Below are 24,139 nucleotides of genomic sequence, written 5' to 3' on the forward strand. Positions count from 1 at the left end.
AGCAGAAATCTATTATTTTTTTGTGTTTTAAAAGAAACCATAAATTGACCTGTGAGTGGAGGATAAACCGGAATAAAAAAATATACACCGTTTTAAGGGAATTGTTTGACGTAATTTAACAAACATCTACTGGTAAATCACAGCATGCTGAAACGGGGATAGAAAAGAAGTCTAGATAATTATATTCTCAATAATATATTTTTTGTTAAACTGTGGGAGGAAATACGCATAACACCCATTCCAAAAACAAATACTGTTTCTCTGAATATAAAAGCCTCTTTTTAGCCAGTCCTAACCTCTTTGGTCTGTCACACTTCCTCACACCTCTCCGCTGCTCTGTCACTTTCCCTCCCTGATGCTCGGAAATAATCCCAGTTGACATCTGTTTAATTAGATTGAGGACCTCAGGTAATCCTGCGATTTGCTGAAGTGTCCATCGCCTGTCTCCACCTCGGCTAACGGTCAGGTTGGTTGCGTCAGAGAGGCAGATGGACGCCGGACAGCTGCTACACCTTTTCTTTCAGAGCGGTGTGGCGTTAAACAAAAGGATGTCCAAGTTTGCACATGCAATGCAACCTTGCTCAATTTTCTTGCGCGTAATTAAAAGACACATATTTTTAACAGCCGTACATGACCATTTAAGTGCGCACCAATTTATTTTTGCACAACAGAACATTTGTGGACCAAGATCTTCACTCGATGATCAACATAAGATTAACGACTTTCAGAATAAAAAGGGCCAATAAAGCAGCGTGAAAACTATTTTTAGTGACTGTTCGGTTGGTTCAGCTTCTTCTACATCCTTCTGATAAATAACAGTTGACTAAGCCACAAAACAACATTTACAATATTATAATGTGTTTAGCAGTTTGAATACATGTTTAATAAAGATAGATTAAAGCTGGGATAAATCCGTGATGTAACCTCTGAGAAAATCCAATACACAGGGCTAATAAACAAATAGATAAATAAATAAAGTCTTAAAATCTGGATAAGTAAACCAAAAAAAAATCTCATGAATTTTGTGCCCTGGGCGAGCCACTGTGAGCTCCGCTCTGAGATGAAAGTGAAAAGAAATAAAAGGCTCTATTTAATCTGCTTTAAAACCCCTCTCCACATAAGGGCTGTGCTTCAAACTCGGAGAGTGAGGGGCTGATTGGGGATAAATACATTTCTTACCATGCCTGCGAGCTATTACAACCGGCACGAACACAGCCACCTATTCAGCAACCATCGTTTCCAGTGCTTACTCTAATAAGTATTAACATTATTAAATGCCATCCGGATGCCGGTAGTCTAAACTGCTTTACGCAGAGGGTGCGTCTCTTTTTATAGCAACGTAATTGAGTCCCAATTTAAAACACAAGCTGAGCTAAGACAGAATAGAAGCAGGAACATTAGGTTGATATTTGGCGCTAACAACAAACAGTCAATAATAATTAAGTTAACACTTTACAAGTCAAACTATCACGTTACTCAGAAAACATGTCCTCAGTTTTACGCGTCTGAGCTGTGCGTAACAGCAGGCTCTCCAAAAAATGTTGGTCACTTATAGCCAGCATGCAGGAGTTATAAACCATCTACGTAGACAGTTGAGGTATTTGAAACAAAATGTTGACATTTTTCTCATAACATTAACGCGTGGTGTCACAAAAAAAGAGACCGTTTTCACGCTATCAACTGATTATTCTCCAACGGGCCATTATACAAAATTACAAAACTATCTACCAGCGGGGCGTACTGAATAATTCATCTCCTTTTATGTCTCTCCTTGCCCTTTGTCCAAAGTTTTCTCCCTTTTACCCGATTTTTGAATGAGAATGGACGGGTCCATACTCTCCTTTTCGCTGCCCTGCTTTCCAGGATTTGCTTTTGTACCTCGGACTCCTCACTTTAGAAAAGCGTCAATGGAGGGGAGGTTTGCTCGTGAAGTTCATCTTCAAGTTTGAAAATGTTTTGGCAGTGTCTTTAAGGGTAAAAATTGAGGCTTTTGTAAACACTTATCTAGACCCCATTCACTCAAGTTTGATCATCAAATTCGATCAAATCGTTTGGATGGAAGAATTTTTCACTTCATAGCAAGAAAGAAAAACGAAGCACTAAACATAATGTGACATAACATTTGACAATAAATGCAGAGGTTTCTCTTGTAAAATGTCAAAAAAGTCTACTCGTATTTAATAACTTAAATAAAACCCTCGCTACTTGTTCAAACTCTAATTTTTTTTAACGTCCCCGTTTGATTTTTTTTTTTACATGTTGGCTATAATATAGGCTACTGCAAATATTTCATTCACCACGGGAGATACTAATACATTTAAGGTTATTATAAGCTTGAAAAAATACTATTGACAAACACTGACAGTCAGTACCTGCGTCAAAGCTTTATTGTCCCCTCCACGCAGCATTACTAATAGAGCAAATAATAATATGAACATTGATTTCCACTTTAACTGACAAGTGGTGAAATGTCAGTGAACTGACATCGATTGTGAAATGGGTCAACTGTCAGCTGTCGTTTAGAGGTCGTTAAATGAGTGAATGAATGAGGAGGAATTCGCTACACAAATTAATTTTCTGCAGTTAAATACCTTCTGCCAAGGCTCTCATAAATAATTGAGTGAATGAACAACTGCTGGCTCGTAGTTAAAAGCAGGAATACATTCTCTGCGTTTAGCAATTTCCCAAGAGGACGTAAAGTAGGAAGTCCATTTAAAACATTTGTTTCCTGCTTACAAGGCTGGAATATTCCCTACATAATAATAATAATAATAATTCGATATTTCAGACATATGCAAAAGGGCCATAAACTTTCTGCTGTTAACTTACATTTATCACCGAGGATGCCATCGATGCTATGCTTTGTTTTCTTTTCTCCATCTTCATCCTTCTTATCACAGTCATCCTCGCCATCTTTTTTGCCAAATCGGGCCCTCAAAACGCGGCTGATGGAGCTCACTAATGGCAACAAAAAGGTAAATGGGTGATTAGCTCTAAAACCCATAAAGGAACCAAAGTAATCCTATAATACATTTTTTAGGATACCATAAAAAAAAGCACAGTAAAAAAAGTTTCACATGAAGCAGCTGCGTTCGAAAAATAAATAAAACTGTGTACTAATGGAAAAATTACACGTTATATGCAATAATGAAAATTATCAATTGAGCACTAAAGGCAAATTTTCCCAACAGGGGGATTTTTTTCTGGGTCACACAGTTGTAAGTGTGCTTCCTGCTACACTGAAAAGTGTTATTACCAGTAACTGGGGCTAAAAACATGTTGGATTCAAAGTGATGTTCAGAAGTGATGCTGCAGTGTTCGCTAGTAATAAGAAAAAAAAAGTGCAGCTTACCAGATGAAGCCTCACCTGAAGGAACTGTGCTTCTGTCGCACACCCCGTCCTTCAGCAGCTTATCCCGGATCTCCCAGCTGAACATGCCGGGGTTCTCTCTCTTGTACTCCTCGATCCGCTTCTCCACGTCAGGAGTTGCCACCTGCTTTAGGTTGTAAATGTTTAAATGGAGGGCAATAAAGGGAAGGAAAAAAGAAAATTCCGTTTTAATTTGGAGACATTTTAAAGATGAAGAAAATGATGATCCTCAATATTCAAACACAAATTGCAAAAATAAGAAACAATGATGTAAATTGTTTTTCTTAAATGTGAGTATGCCTATAATATGCCCGGGACAATAACACATTTCAACCTTTAATATGTCTTAATGGCTTAATCTAAAATATCCACACCAGTAAAAAAACATTTGTCATTATAGAATAATATTTATCATAATAAAAACCCTTTAATGGAACACATGTGTCCATTTTTTTTTTACAGCATTTAATACAAATAATGTATGAAGGCAGATCGTTAAACACATATCACATTTATACTATATTATATATAAATGTTTCTGAGTAAGCTTATTGTTTAAAGAACATTTCAATAATTTTGGAAGAAGAAAATATCAGCTTCAGTTGAACTTTAAGGACTGTAGAAAGGATGTTAGCCTACAGGTGGGCTCTAATGTAAATGTAGTTTGCAATTTACTTGACACATGTCCCTGGTTAAATAAGGCACATTATTAATATTTTATAATTATTAATAATACTATTGATATTAATAAAACAGAGGAGGTAAAACTTTTTTTGATGGTGCCCTCTATCAAACAACTGTAATAACATCATGCAGTTTTACTCAGGTGTCGCTGCAGTGACCCCCAGACCCGTCCATGGACCCACTCACCCTGGGCTTGCTGCCTCCTATGGCTCCCGGGCGGATGGAGCCGGTCTCTTGGTATCGGCAGAGGATCTTGGAGACACAACCGTGAGAAACTCGCAGTTGTCGCGAGATCACGCAGGGTCGGATGCCGTGGTGGGCCATCTCCACTATCTTGTGTCGGATGTGATTTGGCAGGGGCCTCCCGTTGATGAACACACCGCCAAGCTGGTTCACCCTACCCTGGCCCAGGGGGGTGGATACTGCACCACAATAAACAATAAAAAGTCTCTTTAAAAATGTGCACTTCAATGCAAGCTAGATGAAGCTAATTCAGCGTATATTAGAGGCAAATAGTGACGTGTTTTCTGTGCTGCTGACTCTTAAATGGGACGCAGTTAACGCACATTATCATATTATACATTTTCAAGAGAGCGTCGTGCCAAATTCATCCAGCGTCAGTCTGGCTCACAGCATGTATCCGAGGCCACTTCAGGATCCAATTTCACATTCAAGAGACACTAAAGAGGGTGACACTTCCCACCTTGATTATTCCTAGTCATGCTGTACAAATATTGATGTGATCCTTTGAGTCATATCTTAGCTGTGTGTATTATTGCCATTTCCAGCAGCAGGACACTTGAACAAATCCCGCAGCTCGAGTAACTTGCGAGCTACGTGGTTTTTGTACATTTCAGTCCAGAGCACTTGAGCACGAACTGGGTGTAATGGGAAAACTGTTTCCATAAATGCGTTCAAATACAAAGTGGTCTTTTTTCCGCCCATATGTTCAGACTGCTTGAGTGTGTGCATCAACTTAATAAATTACCAATTAGATTGCTTTTTTGTGTGTGTGTGTAACAATCGAAGCTAGAGTAATCAAATTGTTAAAGTGTTAAAATTAACAAATACAAAAAAAGGGACCATCTGTTTATTCTGTTATCTAACATATTATTGTATCAAATAAATAAGTGTCTGGGTGGCTTTAAATTTGAATACAACAAATGATTTTAACATGCAACATTGTATAGGCCTATAATTATTATAAGTAACATTTTCCGAATAATTTAAAAATGAAAGCTTCAAAAAATAAAACAAAAATAAGAGTAAGTATTACAAATATGTCAGGTAGAAGCTGTACAACAAGCAATTACTTATTGTCAAATTAAACGAGTTATAAATAAAAGCAGACACACATCAATAGAATACTATCAGGCTTAATCAAAACACACGAAAATAAGATGCTGTGGGTTGATTTCTTAAAGAACGAGTTGCTATTTATTATTCACTTTGGTTTCAGGTTGTAAACTAGAACCATCACTGACTGGAGGTCGTATCTGTTCATCCACCTTTTTATTTTCACAGCATGTCGCCGGTAACGAACTAGGGCTGTGTGACTATCACGCTGACTGATGAGTTTTGTCACAGCACAAGTTCAAACATCACACACACGTTTTCATGTCTCTTACCTTCCAGGGGGAAGCCGGTTCGGGGGTAGTTCTGGCCCGGCGCAGGGCGCATCATCCGAGGCATCGTTCCTGGTAGTGTAGCCATCATTGCCACCCGGACGAACAACAAACGGACTCCAGTCCAAGTCAAAAACGGAATGTGTTCAAAATGCTCAAAATGATGCTCAGTGTGCTGTGAAATCCCAATCCCAGGCGGAGAAACTGGACCTTCTTCCACCGGGGAAAAATAAGTGATGCTGTCCTCTGGTGCGATGGACGTGCCAAAATATAACACAAATAATAACAACTGCTACAAATAAAATAAAATCCCTTCAAACAGGGAAGTCTGCAAAGTAGAGTAATTGGAGTTGTGTGTCTGAGTTGGACAGAAATGCTGTGTTATTCGTTTCCTGGTTGTAGTTTGGGTTCAGTATAATGTCTGCTGGCTGGTTGGAAGTAGTTTAAGTGGCCAACTTTCGTGCATGTCGTAGGAGGAGACAACCGAGCGCTCCCATAGGCTCACTGGCCTTTCTTTTATGGATGAAAGAGAGTGGGTTTAGCCAGGAGCCGGCCGACCAATCACAGCAACACTTTCCACTTTTAATTCACTGCTGCCTCCCTCATCAGACTCCATACACCAGAAAGCAGTTCAAAATGTTATTATGTCTAAATGTTATTCTAAAGCCCGTCTTTTCAAAATGAGCCAGCTTCCCTGACATTCAGCTGTTTAAACCTGTGGAATATTAATGCTTTTTAAATGCTATTTCCATTTTCTTTCTCTCTCTTTTTCTTTTTTCTTTCTTTCTCATTCTTTGACAAGAAAAAATATATAAAATATATACCCTAAAAACTGCTTCTATAGTAGAAATAGCAGAGGCAGAAATTAAAACTGAAATAATTTCGTAAATGTTTTTATTTAGCAAGTTGTTAAAATAGTTTATTGTTAATATACTATGGATATACTGAATTAAATTCCCATATACCATATTTAAACAAAAACAAAAAAACTGAAATAAATGACCAACATCGATAAAACTATTCGAGTGTAAACGCCTTCATGCATTCTTCTATACATGCGCCGGAACACAAGTAAAGCTTGGTGTGAATAAAAAAAAAAAAAAACGGCCCTAAATAATTGAGTCAGGAGTTGGTGGTGTGATTTCTAAATTGACAATAGACTAGCGCGCAATAGCAGCCCTGCCCGGCGAAGGCTACTATAAGATGCGTTTGGCTTGTTAACCTTTCAATTAAGTAAATGTGCGCAGCATGAACATCTAAATCGCTCCTATAGCTTTTGTGGTAATGACAACATTAGGATCGACCCGCTATTGACGACAACAGGTTGACTTGCCCTCGCGTAAGCACAAGAGTAATTGCTTAAAGGTAATTGTTTTGAAAAAATAATAATAACGCGCTATTAAACTCGAATAAAAAGAGCACATATGGCAGAAAAGAAGAGGTGCATGTGTCAACTCTGTGGGCCCACCGTGCATATAAAATTGTGTGACAATTGCCGTGGAAAACACTCCTGGTGGAAGGCAATTTCACAAATAATTTTAGCAACAATTAGGGAGTGTGGAGGGGTGAAATGGCGATTTCACATGCAGATGTGCCGGTGGGAAGGATCTGGTACCCTGCCGAATAGCTATGACCCTCACTCTCCCGCTTTGGTTTGCTTCACATGGGACAGAGAGGCACAAAGAGACCGCTCACCCTCCTGGGATGGCGCAAAGAGCACTGGATTAAGTCAAGCATCAATCATGTGAGATCCAAACAATAGCACATTTCTCTTATGGAAAGCAAGTTATTTTTCTAATATTTTCCCTCTTTTTCCCTAAAGCTAACAGTTATGTTTTTTTGTCTGCACACATAAATAAAGCTTATACACCCTGGGAAAAAAAACATTGGTTCACCACCTTTAGGTCTGGCCTCTGTTATCCAAACTATATTAGCCTGTTATTCATTTGATGCAGCTGTAGATGATTACACACATCCAAAAAGTGGAGTTTGCACTTTGCAGAGAAAAGGTGCATCATTGACATAAGGAAATGTAATGTGATGATGTTCAGTTTGTAATATTTTCAGACAGGTCATTATGTAAACCATCCTGTATACTCTTTTTTTTGCTGGATTTGAGGTATTTCAATAATTTTGATTTACAGCGTATGCCGTTGCAATATTTATTCTAAAAGGTAAGAAGAATAAAAAGTGAATGTTTCCAAGTTTCCATTTGCACTTTTTCACACAGTTACGCAGGAGGTGCACAACACAAACACCTCAACAACCGACATAAAGACTAAAACAAACAACTTTAGAGCTCCAATTAAAACAGTAGCCGAAAAAGAAATGCAAGCTCAACAAAACAAGCCTTTATTGCAGAGAAACACACTTGTGTGTAGGGTTCTCTTCATTTTGTGTATAAATGGTTCTTTATGTAACATCACAGTTTTATAAGCGGCCAGAAAATGTTTAGTCTATAAAACAAAAAACACATTTTTGGAGTATTAATTTATAAATGAATATGGTTGTGGCACCTTGTCCACTAGTGGGCGACTATTGATTTACTTTTTAATACATAAAAAAAAAAAAAACAGATCTGTAGTCAAAATATTTGTGCAATGCATTATGTTTCTGACCACAAGAGGCAACTGAATTCGACTCTCTGGTCACACCCTAAACTCCATTTAGCCTGGTTATTTCTGCAGGGTTTGCTCAGCGTCTGGCTCATAAGTAACTCTGTCACTTAAGTTTCCTTTCAGCTGCAGCAGACAGAAAAACACTTCCTCTCTCATGATACTGTCTCCAATCTTATCTTGATCAGGACCGCTCTTCAAACACTTTCCTACATAGCCTCTCATTATTTGTGTTATGGCAATTACCAAAGTTTCTTTTTTGCTTGTAGGTGAACACTTCCCCCCCTCTCCTATCTACATGTATTTTCTCTATACACAACATTAAGCTATTCACATTGAGGAGCACAAAGAGAAAACACCTTTGATGAGATGCATCGCCAATTTAGGCTTTATCTTCGTCTGAGCTGAACAAAGGCGAGAAGCACAGGCATTACGTTTATATAAAGATTATTTTTTACTGTATTTAAAAATCTGCCAGTAAGTGAAGGGGAGAGTTAAATGCAAAAAACACTTTTTGTCTTTAGAGCATGGTGTGCAGTATAAGATTATTATGTTCCTTTATTCAGCAGATGTAACAATCACTTTCTGAAAGATGTCCAACCAAGCTGATAGACCTTTGTTCTGCTATGTTTGTATACTATAATAAAATGAATAACACTATTTTCTTGAATTCTGATCCTGTTCAAAGTGAAGAGGATAGACCATGAAACATACAAAACAGTAGAGATAAAAAAAACAATGTTAAAACAAGTGTAAGACACAATTTACACCAATTTACCAAAACACACTAAACAAGTAGACAAATAGTCTGTCTGCCACAATCTTATGGTCTCTGTTAGCCTGATCTATAAAAATAGTTATTCAGTTCAGTATCTATTTCAATAGTTTCCTGAAGCTCTTTCCCATTTTGTGGGCATATTCTTGCTGAAGGCAAGTTCGTTTTCTTTTTAAAATAATCTAACATCTGCACTCATACTCCCATGATGGCTAGTCTCTACTGTGTTGAATAATAAAGTATAGCGTGAGAAGTCTGCCTGTGTGCAACATAACAGGGGTCACTGTGATAAACCGTCACCAAGAGATTTCAAGGAGGACGTTTTTTGTGTGTTTTTGCATAAAGAAAATAATGTGTCAACAATTTTCCATCATCCTCCGTCTGTTCACCTTCCCTGCCAGGCTCGTGGGTTTCATGATGCCGCGGCACGCTGCCTCAACAGTGACAAGATCTGCACTTCCACCACAGCCTTGTTAACTTGTTGAGACATTTTCACATCTGCTCAGAATTATTAAAATGTGTAATCACTTCCTTATGGAAATTATTTTATCACGATAGCAAGAGAGCGTATTAGATGCGCTCTTAGGAGGAGTCTGGCAAAAAGCTTACTTTGTGTCTTTAACTAAAGAAAGCAGATTTGAGATATTCATCTCATTATGTGTGGCACAGGGAGGAGCTCTGAACAGGGCCTGACAAGGTGATGTTTGGTTAATAAGGAGCATTCCTCGCACTCATTTGGAAAAGGTTAGCCTATATGTGAACCTAGCTTGAACTCCCACAGTCTCCTCCTAGCTGGCTCGACAGTACAGGCGTAATAAAATAAAGTCTGTAAAGGTGAGCCAGCTTGGAAATGTAATAAAAAGAAGAACAGAGAATCCCATTTCTCACCAACATAAAGATTGAAGAACCAACCCTGAGTCTGGGACGAATAAGTGAAACATTCAGTTTTAACAGATTTGAAATTATTCTTTGGTAAATATTTCAGTTTTTGTAAAATACTGAAAACTTTAATCTCTTCAGACCTAAATAATCCTTTAAAACAAATTCAGAGGAGAGAAAAAACTGTTTTTGTTGACCTTTGGTTATTGTTTCGGATATCTTTATTAAAAAACAATTGGGAACTTCTGTGAGAGAGCATCAGGCATCCCACAACAATCTTACTATTTCCTACATCTCCGTGTACTCTATTCACACAGAACGTGTGGTAGGACGGCGGAAAAACAACATATGTTATGTTGACATCTGAGTCTGGCTTCTGAGTTATGGCTCATGGAGACATCTATAACTCAACCAGTGATCAAACACAGCCGAAGGCCACTTAGAGAGGGCAGCCCTCTCTGGATTTCCAAAGAGATCAGAGGTTTCAGAGGGATGAGAAACTGGATGTGGAAAATACCAAACGATGGTCCAACTATGGCAGAAAAGAGAAGACAAATCCCTCATATCATGCAAATGCTGGGAAGGGGGTAATGTTGCCTGCTTGTTGCAACACCATCAATTGGCTGTGACGTCACAGACACGGCAGGCTCAGCTGGACGGGTGCAGGTGGGTGTCGGGGTGGCAGCTCCAGGCTGAGGGGATGACATCCTGTCACTGTTCATTATAGTGTGACTTCTGTGTACCCTCAATAGCACCTTCACTTGGCACCAAGGCAACAAACTATGGAGATAGATAGTCTGGGTTAAAGAATAGTTTGATCATTAAGAGACAGGTAGAAAACAAGAGAGAAGATGGACAATCCACTGCGTAAATACAGACAATCTGAAGTATTTAAATCAGAGCGATCTCACACTTTGAAGCCAGGAACAGGGACAAATAAAATACAAAAGACAAGGCAACATGACAAAGCCATGATGATGGCTGCTGTCTCCTCAGCGTCTCAGGAGGTGCAACAGCAATCCTTTATCCACCTTTAACAATGTGTTAAGAAACCTGTTGTCCTGAGGCTCTTATCACACCACAGCAGAGCTCACCTGTCTTCTTCTGTTTAACACAACAGAAAACCAATAAAAGCACCTTTCTCTGGTTGACTGTTGCACAAAATCCCACTCTAGCTGCGACACCAGTTTTAGTAACGTTGGTTTATACGAGTATGGCGTTGGTCGTGAGAGTTTAACGCGGCGCCTGCTACTCTGAGTTGTGCATAAACAAGGTACCATGTCATAGCCAACCGCTGATCTCGTGTCTTTGATGTTTCGCCTCCGACCGGAACAAACGCATTGAGATAATGCAACACTTTTAAATGATGTAGAACTTGTCATGGCCGCCTACAATGTCCCCAAGATAAGACGGCTTTTGGTTTTAGTGTCAGTTCCGTAAGAGCGGGGCATCATTACAGTTACACAAGAGGTAATCTATGCATTGCTACTGGGTGTTCAATAAACAGGTTACACTTACACCTAAATGTGAAGGATCACAGATGAACAGATTTCCCTGAAGCGGGCATAAACATGACTGAAACTAAATCAGGTAACTAGCATTTTTGGAAGAATATGTCCCCGATGAAATGTGTCTCTTTGCTCAAAATCCCTTCAAAGGTTTATGGAAAACAACCAGAAGGCTGTTTCTATTAATTGAAACATTTTTTTCATTGATCAAATGAAGCATAAATCGAATTGGAAGTTTGTTAAAAGTAAACCCGTTTATGCTTTGTCCACCAACATTAGGAAAATAAAGTATGGCTCTCTTACCATTCCCTGTTTTTGCAGTAAAAACAGGAAACACAGATTATTTTCCAATGTTTAAAGAAATACAGTTGTAAACCCTCCTTGTAATGCTTTAACAACACTGGCCACTGAGCGTTCAATGAAACCTTTAGAGAGTTTGTCTGTAAAGGAATTCTGTGGGTTGCTGGCATGATTTCATTACAGTGGCCATGTGTTACAATCCATTTTACACGACCAAGAATGCTCTGTGTGCTTGTTGTACTTGTGTGAGAGTGTGTGAGAGTGTGTGTGGCATGTGATAGGACCAAAATGCTAGGGTATCACGCTCTGATGTGCATGCCAAATCCACTTGTCCTCTCACACAACCTACCAGTGTGGCTCTGCCGCTTCAGCTCTGTAAGCAGAGGTCTGTGAAGAGCAGCAGCACAGGAAGCAGGTCACAACCCCTCATATCAGAAATCAAAATGTGATGTGTTGACTGAATTTGATAAAAAAATAATGCCTTTAACTAGCTGTACCATGATGTTGGCCTTCACTGGCTATTGATTGTTTAAAAAACTAGTAGGGCTTTAAAAACAAAATAGTTTGCCAAGTGAAGTGTCATACAATTTAAGTTGCAATCAGATAGGTTTGGGTATATGGATTACTTTATACTTGCTTTACAGAAAAAGGTGGAATTCAGAGTGTTCAGATTTAGTAGTAATAATACTATTAAAAAAAAATCTGTTTCCCCAAAATATAGATAAAATGGATGAAAAAAATAAATGTCTTAGTACATATAGAGGCTAAAGAGGATATAGAGGCTTAACATACACTGTACTGTTGAGGTAATTGAAGCACTGATTATCTTATGTGGCAGTTGTGCATAAAAAGTCCAATATAAAAGCTTTTTCCCAATTGGAAACAACTTAAAACATCACTCAGGTTTTGTTTTCCGGTATAATTATAACTTCAACAGCTTTTCAAACAGATTTACAAAAAACAACATACATCAACGTAACTGAATCAAGATACTGCCTCGGCATGTGTGTGACCTGTGTGTGGTCAAAATCTGACCAAGCTCTACTGTGGCTTTGAGCCATTTGTCGTTCAATTTCCAATAGAATCAATAAGTGTTACTATGTATCTGGAACTTGGAAGCTTTTGCGCAAACTGTGATACATCTGTAATGTCTCTATGATTGGGTCAGAGAGGACACATGCTTCTCAAGGAATGCAACAACGTCAATGAAATGAGACGGGTTATTTGAGGCTTCCATGGCTTTCATTCTCTGAGTTTATATGGCAATTTAGAAACAACCATTTCAAAATTGCTGGGCATATCCAACTCCTGCATGTAATGAAGCTCTTCCATTACATTACCACTTCCACGCAGGAATAAAGCATATGCTTTGGTCTTGTGACCCTTGCTGGCTGCTTGCTCTGTGGCAATGACCAATCCTTTTCCTGTGTTGTTCTCCATTTTGCTTATACTCTTTTGCCATGGGGTAATTGGTGTTATATAATAATAAACCAGAGACCAGGCTATGTATTGGTGCATGAGAAAAACCTTGTACATCTGAACCATAAAGTATATGATCTGAAACCTAAAAGAAAAAGGCCAACTTGGCATTGTATGCAGCTAGCTCAGTTTCCAAGTCAATCTGTTCATCTCTCCTAATTTGTTGCATCTGTTTCTCAAGTACAAGCCTCTCATTTAAAGCTGCCATACAAGCAACACGTGTGGCCTTCTGTGCAGCTGCTTTAAATAAAGGAAGTGGAACATGACCTATTCCTGTTGTAACTTATGAACTCACTGGGATCCATATCATCACAATTACCACCATCAATATTGAATTCACAAATACCTTTATTTGTGAGACACCCACTGCTTTGTATTGGCAATAAATTAATAATTGAACATAATTGTTGCCTTGAAGAACGTTTCATGTCTCTCCTTTACTAATTTGGCAATATATCCATTACTGTATAGGCCATACTAACATGCATACTAGCCTACTTATTTCGTCACACATTTTAATGTAACCATCAAGAGCATTTCTTTTCACCAGGAGGTTTACTGAATTGCAATAAAACGTGGATGATTTGTCTTACATTACTAACTTTATCAAGCTATCTACTATTTGCCGCCTATCCACATGGGTCACTTGCATTTCACTGAAGCTGGCCACAGTATACACGCCACTGTCCGAAACGCACACCATATTAAATAGTCTCATTCAACAGATTGCAACAAATCATTTACTACAAAGTTTAATGTTCATCCACTTCAGTCAACCACATACTCACAAGTCACAGCCAATGTATATTTAACTTAATAGACGGCTATCTAAACCGCTATAGCGCTATACATACCTCTTAAACGTGTTCGTGTGACACGCAGCTTGCAGCTTCATACTATTGACCAAAAGCGTCATTCTCAGCGGTGCTCCTCTCGGCCTCCTGTGATGCAGGTGAACAGGTTATATGTCAAACACAGTCTCACGGCATTTCGTGTTATAGTCACGAAATTAATCTATTGATTCGTGTTCACCAACACGATTTCGCCATTTGTTTTTCGTGTCACACAAGAATTAGAAGGAAAAACAGATTTAAACAAATACAGATTTCAGTATTCTGACACAGAACGATTTTAGAAGCAATGTATTTCTATTGGTAGTATGTTTCGTGCCTGCACCAAATAATAACAAATTAGAAGGAAAAAAAGATGACAAAAAATACAGATTTCAGTATTCTGAAGAAAATGTTTTTATGAACCACACAGCTTCTGGTATTCCAAGACCCGACTGGACAAAAATACGTGGTGCAGGCACGAAACATAGCCTACTACCAATAGAAATAGGCTACATTGCTTTTAAAATCGTTCTGTGTGACACGAAAAGAATCGTGTTGGTGAACACGAATCAATAGATTAAATACATTTCGTGACTATAACACGAAATGCCGTGAGACTGGGTTGAATTCAATTAACCCATCAGTTAAAACCAACACTTTAAGCGATTGAAGGGCCGCGCACTGTTTCCTGGTGATTGTGAATTAAAGTCCGATACAAAAGCTTCCCTTTCAAATAATATCATTCAGACTCCAACAGTTTCCAGTCAAACTTACAAACAATTGCATTCATAAATAAGGTTGACTATTACAGCAAGAGCGATATGTGTCATCAAAATCTGTTTATCTTCCGGGGAGCACCTGAACAAATATAGCCTATGGAGTGTTGATTGGGTCCTGATTTTCAACACTCGAATTGTCATTTGCATCGTCGGTACAGACTACAGAGGGTGTTTCTCAATCGCGAGTACGCTTGCTTGGTAGCACATGTCTGCCGAGCATCTTGCTTCAGAAGCGAGGCAAGAATACTTCCTGCCATTCGGAAAACAAAGAGTGGAACAGGCTAGCAAGTGTGCGTCATATGAGAGGCCCCGCCTTACATCTTCCGCCACAGATTTGGGGAAATTGGTCCGTGCGCAAAGCATTGTGGGGATTTTAAGACCGCGGAGTCTACTCATGTGCAGCCTCGATATTTCTCCTTCTTGAGAAACACCCAGAGACTAGCAACCTGTGGGAATGTACCTGTCACTCAAAGTGGCTACGCCTTGAATTAAGCATAGCCTATTTTAAATCGGTGATTTAAAAAAAATACCCCCGTTTAGTTGCGATAAATGAAAATGTAGCCATAGAAACAACACCGTTATATGAACCATGCCGGGTTAAATATGTTTATTTCTGCTGTAAAGTTTGACATTTCTATATGGTCTCTGAAGATTGACTCCAGCATAAAGTGGCCACTAGAGGAACTGCAATCTTTGTCTCTTTCAGTTTTACATAGTTCCAGTGGATGTTGAATAGTTGTTTTTTTTGCTTTGATTGAACGCAATGGTTTTTTTTTTCTCAAACTATATCCTATTAAAGTTGTGTTTCCCATCCTTAACAATCCTGCATTGTAAAAGTTCAGGTCACCAGTTATAAAAACCAGTGGCGAACCGTGTCTATCACAACTAGACCTTCTGTAGACACACACACCCCCCGCCGAAGTACTGTTCCAATCTCCAGTATACTTGGAAATCTACCGAGCCTGGCGTACTCCGTTTGGAGAAATATCGAGGCTGCACATGAGTAGACTCCGCGGTCTTAAAATCCCCACAATGCTTTGCGCACGGACCAATTTCCCCAAATCTGTGGCGGAAGATGTAAGGCGGGGGCCTCTCATATGACGCACACCTGCACACTTGCTAGCGTGTTCCACACTTCGTTTTCCGAATGCCAGGAAGTATTCTTGACTCGCTTCTGAAGCGAGATGCTCGGCAGACATGTGCTACCAAGCAAGCGTACTGGCGATTGAGAAACACCCACTGACTCCAGGTACTCATCTGAGTACCTCACTGAGAAAGTTGTGTGCACCCCTGGATATAGAATACCTTGGTTGAAGGATATTCTACACAGAGACCCAGAACAAGATCTGATTGGTTGCTTTCTTTTCTAACACAAAACCACTGAAATGCGTAGTGCATGGTCTGAGAAGGACAAACAAATCAACGTAACACTGTAATATTGCAGATCAACAACACAGATACGATTCTCATTTATTCATTTTATATACATTTTATTACATTTTGTAGTGTTCCAGGGTATTCTCTGAATACCTTGAAGGCCCTGATGGTTCACCACTGATAAAAACTGAATAATGAGTAATTGTATGGGCCTTGGAAATGTAATTGTCTAAAATGAGTTCCCCTTCTAGCATTGTTGAAACATGGTGATGGAATTTGTTTGCTAAATGTTGTCTTTTCAGTGCTAAAGAAAATGTAAAGTAGTTAAACCCTACTAGAAATAGTAGTTCGCAACCCCATTTTAATAAGATGTGTTTTAGCCCTGCAAGAGTTTGAGTTTCACAGCTAAAAAGTTTTGTTGTACAAGATGAAAATGATGAAACAAAAACATTTGAGTGTATGATGGTCCAGGTTGAAATGCAGCATAGACCTTATACTCTGCAAAGGTTTCAAAATGGAACGAGATTCTAATACAGTTTGCTTTGGTAAATTACCACTGTTACTACATAATTAGTGGTCAAACAGAATTAGCTATTTCAAATAAGTATTTTACAATACTGTCTAATAAAATAGGTTGTGTATCACCCACAAAATGTACTGATTTGTTACCCAATTCAAGCAACCACATGCCTTTCAATTTACACAGATCATTTTTGCTTTAATCAGGGGCTGCAAGAAAAATCCTGGAGGAAAAAAATCTAAGAAAAAATAAAAAGTCTCTTTGTTAATGAAGATAAAAGTAATGCCTCCATTTTGCATGCTATTGCAATTAGTTTCCCCACAACCATCTGAAAGATCCTTGCAGAGAAGGGAGATCACTTGACCCCCCATCTGTGACTGAATCCTGTCTTTCCATTAGGTGCTCTCTGCAACCATAACGTCTATCTCTGCTCAAGATGGACACAGATGCTTAAAAAAGCACGGGGCATCACAAAGAGCTCACAGACTAGAAGTCACACGGCGCCTGTGATTGAAAAGATCTATTATTCTGACTAATCAAGCTTGAGAATCTTACGCATATGCTGTTCCTTTTAAAGAAATACACTTAAAACAACAAACTTAAAACCTCATTTGGTGTAAATTAGCAGTTTGATCGGCTATTTCAGTGATAATCTACCTTAGAAAATGTATTACTTGGTGTAGAGATGGCCTTCAGAAGTAAGTAGCATAAAATAGTTTAATGCGTTCAAGAGTTTGGGGTGACTGAGTGGTTAACACAGGACTAATGTTTGATCCCTGTTGGTTTTTATGTGGTATTTCAATGTTCCACAGATAAGAAATGAAAATGTCACTTTGTGTCTTTTAATTTTTGATCAGGTCCGAGACATTTCCCATAGCCTCCTGTATTGTTATCTGGATCATTTGGTATCTTGGCCATTTAATGTTTGCAGTGTTCATGGGGGTTTTCCTTGAGTTACTAGCTTCAGTATAGATGATATTTGACATTGATAGTAAACAAATGAATGCTGGCTGTAACATAATATTGAACTTTTGATATGAGAAGGGTATACACCTTCTCATCCAACTGTCCACCTAAAGTTGAAGGCCTTCATTCCTTTTAATCCCTCTAATCTGTACCATTTCACTCATCTGACGTACTATTGTGCCAAAAGTTCTCAAACAATCAACATTTACACTTCTTTCTAACTATTGGATCACATATCTCATATTTAGAGATAGCAGTTGTCATTTGTTAAAACTATTTCTAACTTTTGCGACGATATCGTTTTGAAATACACAAAAACATTTGTGACTATTTAACAAACCCATGGCCTTACAATGATTTTGAATATGGTTTTGATTCAGCTAAAGAGGTAGTGAGAGCTTCTGTTTCATAAGTGCACAATGTCAGATCAAGCTCTGTGTTTATAAGATGAAAGTGGCATTTTCTTTTTCTTCCACATAATCAAATTATACTCAGACATCTTTGACTACAATGTCTGGAGCAGCTTTCTACGTTTAAAGCAGACTTCTCTTGGTTTTTCCTAGTAAAATATCTGGTCATCTGAGCGTCTCTAACTGAGCTGTCACAGATGATTAGAGGAGGAACAACTCATCTTGGTATCCCAAAGAGCATGGGGTCCTCACGAGAGAGTGAGCCACAACTAGAATCAATGTCACCGTTCAGATAATCACGCATTGCCGATTCACCATGTAAGATGCATTTTGTTTGCTTCCTAGCTGTGTAAAGCGCCCATTCATTTTCTGATGTTTCCGCCGAAAAACGTGGTCAACTCAATGATGATCCTTTCCTCTTGAAATATCAGCCCTGGTTGTTGAGAACCAAACATGTTGTGTAATGTTGGTCATTTGGTTTGCTGGAATGATTTCTGTGACAGACCAAACTGACAACATGTTCAACTCTTTCTAAACTAACACGCTTGTGATTCTTTTCAGTTAAATAAGTGTGTGAGTGTTTGGATAGTGTGATAAAATAACTCAAGTAGATTAGTTTTAAATAATGTGTAGTATGAAGTGCTTCTGATGTTGGTAATTAAAGCATTTTGTCTTGTTATGTGTCATGTTTCCCTTGACAAATTGTAATATAACGTGCAGTAGCATCACAGCTACAGAGCTGTGTAGAAATATGTCATAATTGAAGATGGATAACAAGATACGTTAGTTAGAGAATACATTGTAATGTGTAAAAGGGGCAACCTTGTATGAATTCTTCACTAAAAGCATAATTTGGGTCAAATGAGAGCTTGATAAGTTAATTGAAAATAAGTATTCATTTCATAAATATTCTTATGTAATGCATATTTTATTTGATCTATAAGTCATAACTAGCTCTATATATGAGGAGTCACGCAGGGACAGTGGGATAGTTTCAAAATGACAAACAAGGGCCCATCTCTATTGTGTCTTCAGTGACCTCTCCTCACAGAAAACCATGTGTTTGTCACACACACACAGAAAAACAAGCTTTACACAACAGAAGTGTGAAATCACCATGTTCCATGACTGTGTGTGTGTGCGTGTGGGGGGGGGGGGGGGCAGTCAGGCTCTCAGTGGGCAGAAATCTCTGTGCACTCGGACGACATCAGGCAATGCAATGACCCCTGAATTCACGAATGCTCTTAGGAAATCAGTGTTTCATCTCTGCTGGGGTCGACAGTGGAAACTAATTTAAAACTCAACGTGTTGCCGATGTAAAACACACAACCGATGTCGAATAGAAATTGATGAAAAGAGAAGGTGAATCATGGCCTGTCTGACAGTTGTAACCAGAGAGCGTAGCAACAGATCATAATGTTTACAAAGTCATATTTTTAAATGTGATGTTCATCATGATATTATATTTGTACTGGCTCAAATACCTTTACTAAATCTTGATACTGTAATATTCATTCAGTTATTGCAAATAAGATTTAGTATAATATTAACATTTAACATGAATGAATAAGAGAATTGTGGGTCTTGGTATGTGCAGTCTACTATGCAGTGCTGATTGTATTGTCTGAAAGCGGTATGAAGGAAAGCTTTATCCCACCACTGAGAAGCTTTAGAACTTAAAATGTGTGTTTTGCTTATCACCAAAAGCAAAGAAATCATTACTTTTTTGAATGCATTTGGTAAATTGAATGTAATTAGGTTATGTGATTTAACCTTTCTTTAGCATTCCCGTTGTGCACTACATTATACAGTACACTTACATTCCACTAAATTTAGGGTAATATCATGTAAATACAGGTTTAAGTTAGCTCCACCGCAAAGAGTTAAAAGTGCCAATATTAATAATAATAATAATAATAATACAAAAGCATCCTGTAGCAGCAAACATATGATTATAATATAAGCATACAACACTTGAATGTAATTAGGAATATGAATGGAAACAGTATATATATTTTTACTGCAAGAATATTTTTCTTGAATTGAGTAGAAGTCTTTAATCAACTAAATGAACGTCTCTTCTATCTAATTGTATATCATAACTGGCTTTATATATGAGTCAAACCTATCAACCAATTTCCCTGGGAATCAATTAAGTCATTCGGATTCTGTTAATGTGTAAGGCTTAACTTTTGATATTTAACGTACATTGCACATGGTATTACCTTTTTATATTTCATTTAAGGATTGACTGGTGCACAAAAGTGTTCAACCTAACCTTATAACATGTTGAATCCCTGCATCTGATTTGATAGTAAAAATGTGAATTCACTGTTTAGGATATGGTTTTGGTCAGAGACAATTTTGTTGTCAGATCTGAATTATGTTATGATGGTGGGCTGATTCATAGAGTTCCCTATTGAGCCGACCTACAATATTTTATCATATTATCTTTGGTTAAGCAGTGTTGTATTTAAATTGAAGAACAAGTTTACCACATAGTATACTATAGTAAAAACGTTGCAAGGAAATGTCATGTAAACATTTCCCAAATTGGGATCAATAAAGTTCTATCTTATCTTATCTTATCTTATATGGTCTTTCCATGACAGCAGATAGTCTATATAATTATAGCCAATTAATTTGTATGAAAGAAGCTTGTTGTTTTCAGCATTGATAACAATATAATGATTGGATGATATATGGTGAAACCAATGTCAATGTGAGATTGGATACTTTTTCCAATTTGAGGGATATTTTCAAGGCTGAGATAAATTATTTAAAATTATTTTCATTGTTTTTAAACATATTTCACTCTGAAGCAAAAGCATTCACATCAAGCGTCCTTAGTTTAGAGAAGTGCAACAGCGCCATCTGGTGTCAAATATATGCAATGAGGTTGAGGCCGCTACGTCACTTCCTGTTTAAACATGGCGGCCCCCTGACAAATGTCACACTGCTCTTCTGCTGCTGAGTTATTAACGTTGATCTAGCGATTTAAAAAAAGGGACCGACATCTAGGAACATTGTGCTTTACGACGTTCAACATCCGTTGAGGTATGTTGTTCATTCTTTGCTTATTTTTAAACTACGTAGTGTTGAAACAGGAGATGCTCTTTGCTGTAAAAGTTAGCTTTTAGCAACAGCTACATAACGTTAGCCCTACTGTAGACACACATGATGTTTCAGACTAATCGGATATGTAATTAATGTATGACAGTATCACACTGTTTGCTGGCATTGTTTAGACACATTGGTTTAAAGGTAACTTTTCGTTTGTTGCAGGATAATCCAGCCAACACAATGGTTCATTTATGTGAGTATACAGTGTGAACAGGCTCTTCATGATTCTTTAATGTTTTTTTCTTGTGGCAGCAGGGCCTGGGGCTAGATTTCAGCAACACAAGCAATCATAACATGTGGGATAGGTGTAGTCACATAAATAGAAAGAGAATCAGCAGAGATAAGATAAGACTTTATTCATCCCGACGGTAATTGTTGTGCCAGTTACAAATATTGTGTTATTAGAAATTGAAGTAATTTGTCACACTTAAATGTCAGAATGTCATATGGGATTTACTTTAGGCATGATTTAAAAATGTGTCAATACAACATTGAAGGTATACTAAAATGCAATAGGGTCATATGACATGGAAAGTTGAAAATAAATTAATTTAAAAATGTAGAATTGCTTAATTTCTTAATAGAAATACTCTTCTAAAATAGAAAAAGATCAAATCAAAAACATTTTTGTGTCATTTGTCCAGTATAGTTATAGCATATGGTATAGATTTGGAGTCAATAGGTAACATGAAGCAAAACAAATCACATAAATGAGAAGGGTGGCTTAAATCCAATAAAAAGAGGTGTGCTCTACTTACCCAGTGCTGCATTGATTTGTAGTTACTAAGACACAGGATATGGAAGCTATTTAAAGGACATTTGCCTTCTTAATAAAGAAACTGCTGGATTTTCATAACATATTCACATAAAATAGAAAAAGCCCTAAAATCGTATTAAAACAGGTGTGTCTCACTTGTCCAGTGTTGTGTATATAGTATATAGTATAATAGTATAGATGTTGGAGTCGATGGGTAGCATGACCTTGAAAGTGGTCTTTCGTTTAAATATTTTTGTTAAACTAATTAATTATCAGTAATGAAACATGTGTGCCACATACAATGTTATTTATTTAAAAAAAAATTAGCATCATTTTTAATCATATTTACAAGTTAGCACAGAGGTATTGGAAATAACAGTGGTTTTGTGGCATTCAAACTGTAATTTATTGATGATCACTGTGGTAATGAACGAGGGCCTTGAATGTGCGCTAACTGTCCTCTGACTACGGACAGTGTGTGAACTGAAAAATAAAACAGGAGTGAATGTCTGTTGAATATCCACACTAAAACTAATTGATTTATCACACTCATCTTATCTTAACTCAATGGTCGTTTTATGAAGCAGAGTTTTTTGTGCTTCTGATTAGTCTTGCTGTATCCAGAGATATTTGTCTTACATTTAGTCCACCCTATTCACATCAATACTGGTATTTGACAATGCTTGACCGTGCTTATTTCCTTCTGCAGCATCGCTCCTGCTGAAGAATTACCATGGGGGTTACGTTGTCCTCCGATTTGCTCTTGCAGGCCACAAACAAGCTAACAGACCCTTTTACCGCATTGTGGCAGCTTACAACAAAAGGGCAAGAGATGGTAAATATTTGGAGCAGCTTGGTTCCTACGACCCTCTCCCAAACATCTACAACGAGAAACTCGTCAGCCTCAACTTCGACCGCATCAAGTACTGGATCGGCTGTGGAGCACACACTACAAAGCCAGTTGCCAAACTTCTAGGTGTGTATTAACTAAGTGAGCATTCTCTTTAAAGGTGGATCAACACTCCACAATAGTATGTCTGTCTTAGAGGAACTGTGCTGCTCATACTGATTTGTTTGATCAAGAAAGTCCATACATAACTTTTATGAGTGCCTACACCTTTAAGGCAGTACTCATCTAAAAATATATGTCTCTGTGTTGACTCTTTTTTTTATGAATTCTTGTTTAGTATATTATCTTCTACCTTAAGGAATGACTACTGTCTAGTACTATTACGATTTTGGCAATTCAAAGCAATGTCTCTGCAAGAGATTGTTAGAAAAGTTATCGTCTTCCTTTCTCTCCGCAGGGTTGGCAGGATTTTTCCCTCTGCACCCGATGACCATAACAGACGCCGAGCGCCAAAGAGCCCAAACCGAATTGACAGCAACAGGAACAGAGGATGGTCTGCGGGAGGGACGGGAAGAGGCAGAAGTGTGATATTTGAAGCTTGGGACTGAAAAGAGAGAACTGATCTATTTGTTTCCTTACTTTTTGGGTGGGCTGCTCATGTTAACGTCATTTAGAAAATGTTGTATTTATAGTTGTTTTGATGGAAGCTTTGAAAAATTCAGATTCAAACTGATTCTGGATCAAATTAAATAGCTATGGATGATGTTAATGAATGGAATGCTACAACAGACAGTTTGTGAATGTTCTGTTTATTTGACTTCAATAAAGTATTTCAAAATTTTGTTTTTGTTTTCGGAGAAGTAACAGCTTTTTTCCATCATTCTCTGTCTTAGCACTTTCAAAAGCATTACGGACATTTAGGTTGTTTTGTTTAATTTGAACCTGAATCGTAAACTGTTCAATTATTTCTACTTCTTTTGTCTGTGTTCTTTTCTTTGGCCTGTATATATTTGAATGTGCACACGTGAACGTCAGTAAATCAATAATGAACGTAAGTAATGTCAAAGACAAGAAAAGAGGGTGGGTTTGCTGATATGTTTATTGGCCTGCTTTATGGTATTTAGTTCCCCTTTTGGCATAGTAGAAAATTCCCCACCCTTAGACTGAATTGCGTAAAATCGAAACCCTTTGTAAAGTAGAAAATGACTCTTACAGAAGTAATGCAATGTTTAACAATAATTTGGGGATTATGCAGTAAATTATGTTTTTACTGTTCCCAACTGCTTTGT

At 37.9% G+C, this 24,139-nt stretch overlaps 2 protein-coding genes across 2 annotated transcripts in view; one reads left to right on the forward strand and one right to left on the reverse strand.

The window, feature by feature from the left end:
• Positions 1-5,868, reverse strand: part of pax7a (paired box 7a) — a 41,429-nt gene extending 35,561 nt beyond the window's left edge. The window contains exons 1-4 of the mRNA XM_034138551.1: positions 5,683-5,868; positions 4,241-4,476; positions 3,353-3,494; positions 2,830-2,958 (exon numbers count right to left, since the gene is read on the reverse strand). Coding sequence (XP_033994442.1) covers positions 2,830-2,958; positions 3,353-3,494; positions 4,241-4,476; positions 5,683-5,770 — 595 coding nt within the window. The 5' untranslated portion in view covers positions 5,771-5,868. The remainder of the gene's footprint in view (positions 1-2,829; positions 2,959-3,352; positions 3,495-4,240; positions 4,477-5,682) is intronic.
• Positions 5,869-21,050: 15,182 nt separating this feature from the next.
• mrps16 (mitochondrial ribosomal protein S16) lies at positions 21,051-23,693 on the forward strand. The gene is made up of 4 exons (XM_034138564.1): positions 21,051-21,177; positions 21,406-21,436; positions 22,710-22,976; positions 23,308-23,693. Exons 2-4 carry the CDS (start codon positions 21,424-21,426, stop codon positions 23,436-23,438), a joined length of 411 nt encoding a protein of 136 aa, XP_033994455.1. The 5' UTR covers positions 21,051-21,177; positions 21,406-21,423; the 3' UTR covers positions 23,439-23,693.
• Positions 23,694-24,139: the final 446 nt, after the last annotated feature.

This window comes from Trematomus bernacchii, unplaced genomic scaffold (assembly GCF_902827165.1).
Source record: "Trematomus bernacchii unplaced genomic scaffold, fTreBer1.1, whole genome shotgun sequence".
NCBI classification, from domain to species: Eukaryota; Metazoa; Chordata; class Actinopteri; order Perciformes; family Nototheniidae; genus Trematomus; species Trematomus bernacchii.

Excerpts from the sequence above, each read along its gene's own strand:
- mrps16 (XM_034138564.1), top strand. Across the intron at positions 22,977-23,307 it reads GCCAGTTGCCAAACTTCTAG|GGTTGGCAGGATTTTTCCCT; the intron begins GTGTGTATTAAC and ends TTCTCTCCGCAG.